This window comes from Lytechinus pictus, chromosome 15 (genome assembly GCF_037042905.1).
Source record: "Lytechinus pictus isolate F3 Inbred chromosome 15, Lp3.0, whole genome shotgun sequence".
Classification (NCBI taxonomy): Eukaryota; Metazoa; Echinodermata; class Echinoidea; order Temnopleuroida; family Toxopneustidae; genus Lytechinus; species Lytechinus pictus.
Window position 1 is genome coordinate 291,654 of NC_087259.1, and position 3,760 is coordinate 295,413.

At 39.4% G+C, this 3,760-nt stretch overlaps 1 protein-coding gene across 1 annotated transcript; it reads left to right on the forward strand.

Moving 5' to 3' along the window:
- The first annotated feature begins 1,514 nt into the window (after positions 1-1,514).
- Positions 1,515-3,674, forward strand: LOC135156862 (uncharacterized). The gene has a single exon (XM_064110604.1). The coding sequence runs from the start codon at positions 1,515-1,517 to the stop codon at positions 3,672-3,674; it is 2,160 nt and encodes a 719-aa protein (XP_063966674.1).
- Positions 3,675-3,760: the final 86 nt, after the last annotated feature.

The following is a 3,760-nucleotide window of genomic DNA, read 5'->3' on the forward strand; positions in this document are numbered from 1 at the left end:
CTCGACATTACAGAAATCCACCTCGGGCAACCATTATTGAAAAATGTTAAGTTTTGGTGGCCCAATCATTTCATATTTACAATGATAGAACAATTTATATTTTACCACAAATCAATTAGCAAAGTAAAATAACAGCAAACATTTCATACAATGATAGAAAAATTTATATTTTACCACAAATCAATTAGCAAAGTAAAATAACAGCAAACAAGATTTACATACAAGATGTACAAAGTGAAAGTGACTTAGTGGTAGTGGCTGCAGAATTTATATTTCAGAAGTTTGTTATATTCATTTTTAATTAGTGTTTTTCTTTATATTTTTGGGGCCACCAAACTTTAATATCAGGCCATCCGCGTACTCGCACTCTCCTTGCTCAAAGAACTATCGCATTTGAAGGGCCCAGGTTTTGGAACGATCTTCCCGATGATATGGTACATAGTGCCTCACTTAATATATTCAAACGTAAATTGAAAGCGATGCTTATCAATTCTTATAATTTCCCTTTGTAAACTTTTATATTCATGCACTTTGTTAATACGCTCTGGTCGAGTAATGAGTAATAAATAATTGTCATAGAGTGGCGGACTCTTTTTTATTTTTTTTTTTGTATTCCTTACACAATCGTCACATTTTTGGCATTACTTTGTTATAATCAATTTACTTACCTGTCCTCTCCTCATTAAGACCAATTTTTTTTCTGGATCCTGCAGACTTAACAAGCCTTGCTTTTTTATGCAGGTTCCCTCATATTTTACTCTTTTAAATTGTCTTTAATTCCAAATCGCTATTTTCTTTAATTTGAATTAATTGTTATGCCTTGTCTGATTTGTATTCTCATAAGTTTTCTGATATTGTTTCATAATTTTGTTTGTACTTGTGAAATATGTGAAATAAAATAAAATCAAAAATCAAAACCAAAAAAAATAATTTGAACGGGCCACCACCAAAAAAAGTTAATGTGGAGCCTTGCCTGTCGTATACATTATATATATGTAAAAATTACAGTGAGCACAACAAAATAATGAGATGTATAGTAGGAAAGTACACGACGGGTATGAATATGATTTTTGTCTGAAAATAAGATTTTGGGGTGAAATAATATGATGTTTGGTTGAAGTGTGGTTGGCAGCTCTGGTTTAACTTAACCTAGGCTCAAATAATTTGGTTTGTATGATACTATCATGGATCCCAGGAAGCCTATGGATTTTGAGGTCAAAAGGTCAAAATTCAAGGTCACACTGACATGTTTTCATCTTACCCTTCTGAAGTCCTTGGAAACACAATATAACTTTAGTTTTACTTAACCAAGGCTCATATAATTTGGTGTGTATGATACTAGTGTAGGAGCTGTATTTTATATTTTATTAGCTCTAAGTATACGCGGGTTCTTCCAACACAGAACAAGAACAGATGAAGAGGTAGATGTTACTGGTTTGAAGGTCTGTGCTCAACTGCCTGAGCTTGGCAGGGCATAATTTGCTGCCCCAGTGATTGTTAGAGCCAAGATAGGGATGCAGAAATTGTGGCAAAGAGGCTACAACTGGGACGACCCTCTTACTGAAAAGGAAGATGCGGACTGGAGGCTTCTGTTCGAGGAAATGAAAGGATTGAATGAAGTATCTCTCGAAAGATGTCTAACACCTCCTGAAGCTCAAGGTAAACCAGTGTTGTGCATTTTCTCTGATGCATACGGTGCATGTGCATATCTAAGGTGGCAAACCGGAGATGGCAAGTTCGAGACTCGCTTTGTTGCATCCAAGTCAAAGGTAGCACCATTAAAGACATTGACAATACCCAGATTGGAGCTACAAGCCGCCGTATTAGCTGCCAGACTGTACAAGTCGATCACTGAAGAGATGAGATTAGAGGTTGAGAAAGTGATGCTCTTCACCGACAGCATGATAACTCTACAGTGGATCAAGTCTTCGGCCAGGATATATAAGCCTTTTGTGTCAAGCAGAATAGGGGAGATTCAGACTCTCACTGATCCCTCAAGCTGGAAACATATACCTGGTGAAGATAACCCAGCAGACAAAGTGTCAAGAGGAATTGCAGTAAACGACCTTATGAATGAATGGAAGTGCGGTCCTAGATTCCTGCATCTTGACGAAACAGAGTGGCCAGTAGACAAGGTGAATATTGATCAGAGTCTTGAGAATCTAGAGAGACGAAAGACGAATCAGAAGGTATTAGTTGTCAACATGTCAGTTGCCCCCATCGAATCTGAACGTTTCTCAAGTTGGCGAAAGTTAGTAAGAGTGACTGCCTACGTTTTCAGATTTGTGCGGATTCTTAAGTCAAAGCTCAAGAAAGAATCCATGCCAGATGCTGATGTGACGTTAGCCCCAGCAGAGTTGAAGAAAGCTGAGCTATATTGGACAAAGGAAGCGCAAAAGGGTCTGAAAAGCAGATTTGAGAGAGGAGAGTTCAGAACCCTTACCCCTTTCGTTGACAACGAAGGAGTAATCAGAGTAGGAGGAAGAGTTGAGAACTTAGTAACATCATATGAATCTAAACATCCAGCTCTGCTCCCAGGTTCCCATCACATAGCTCTACTTTTCACACGTCACATTCATGAGATTGGACACCCAGGTATTGAGACGACAACCGCCAAGGCGAGACGCAAGTTTTGGATCTTACAAGGACATCGTTTGGCGAAAACCGTCAAGCATCGCTGTGTTAAATGCAGGTCAACAGAATGTAAGCGTGAGACCCAGAAGATGGCTGATTTACCCAGTAGTCGTGTCGCACCTCACACTCCACCATTTCATTACACCTCCTGTGACTATTTTGGCCCCTTTCAAGTAAAGGTTGGTCGTAATAAGAGGGCCAAACATTATGGTGTAATCTTTACATGTCTAAATACGCGTGCCGTTCATCTGGAAATCGCAACAGATTGTTCAACAATGGAATTTCTCCAAGTCCTAAGGAGATTCTTAGCAGTGAGGGGACGACCAGCTCAGATCCTTAGCGACAATGGAACTCAATTTGTGGGAGCTCAACGCGAACTTCGCGAGATGATATCGGGATGGAGTGAAGATGAGCTCAAAGATTTCTGTGCAGATAAGGGGATACAGTGGAAGTTCATCACCCCTAATGCACCCCACCAAAATGGGTGCGCTGAATCTCTTGTTAAAAGTGCCAAAATATCAATCAAGAAAGCAATTGGTGAGCAAGTGCTCACACCATTTGAGTTGTATACATGCTTTCTTGAAGTAGCTAATCTTATGAATGAGAGACCGATAGGACGGAAATGCAATGACCCAGATGATGGAAATTATTTGTGTCCAAATGATATGTTGTTAGGTAGGTCTTCTAGAAATGTTCCCCAGGGTCCATTTAAGCAAACAAAGAATCCTCGCGATCGCGTAGAATTTGTCCAGCAAATAGTGGATTCATTTTGGAAGCAGTGGTCTCAAAACGTCCTACCACTTCTAGTACCATGTAGAAAGTGGAACACGGATCGAAGGAACGTTAGAGTTGGTGACGTCGTAATGACTGCAGAGAGCAATGCAATTCGTGGAAAGTGGACTATAGCAAGAATTATTCAGGTTTATCCGGGACCTGATGGTAAAGTTCGAAATGTGAAGCTAAAAACTGTTTCCGGAGAGTATCGTAGACCCATTACAAAACTAGCGGTTATCTACCCAACAGAAGGTTATATTGACTAAATTAAAGACTTTGAGACTGAACGTTCATTTCAGCTGAATTCGTTGAAAATTATTGATATGTTATACATGTATTTAGCCAATTTGCA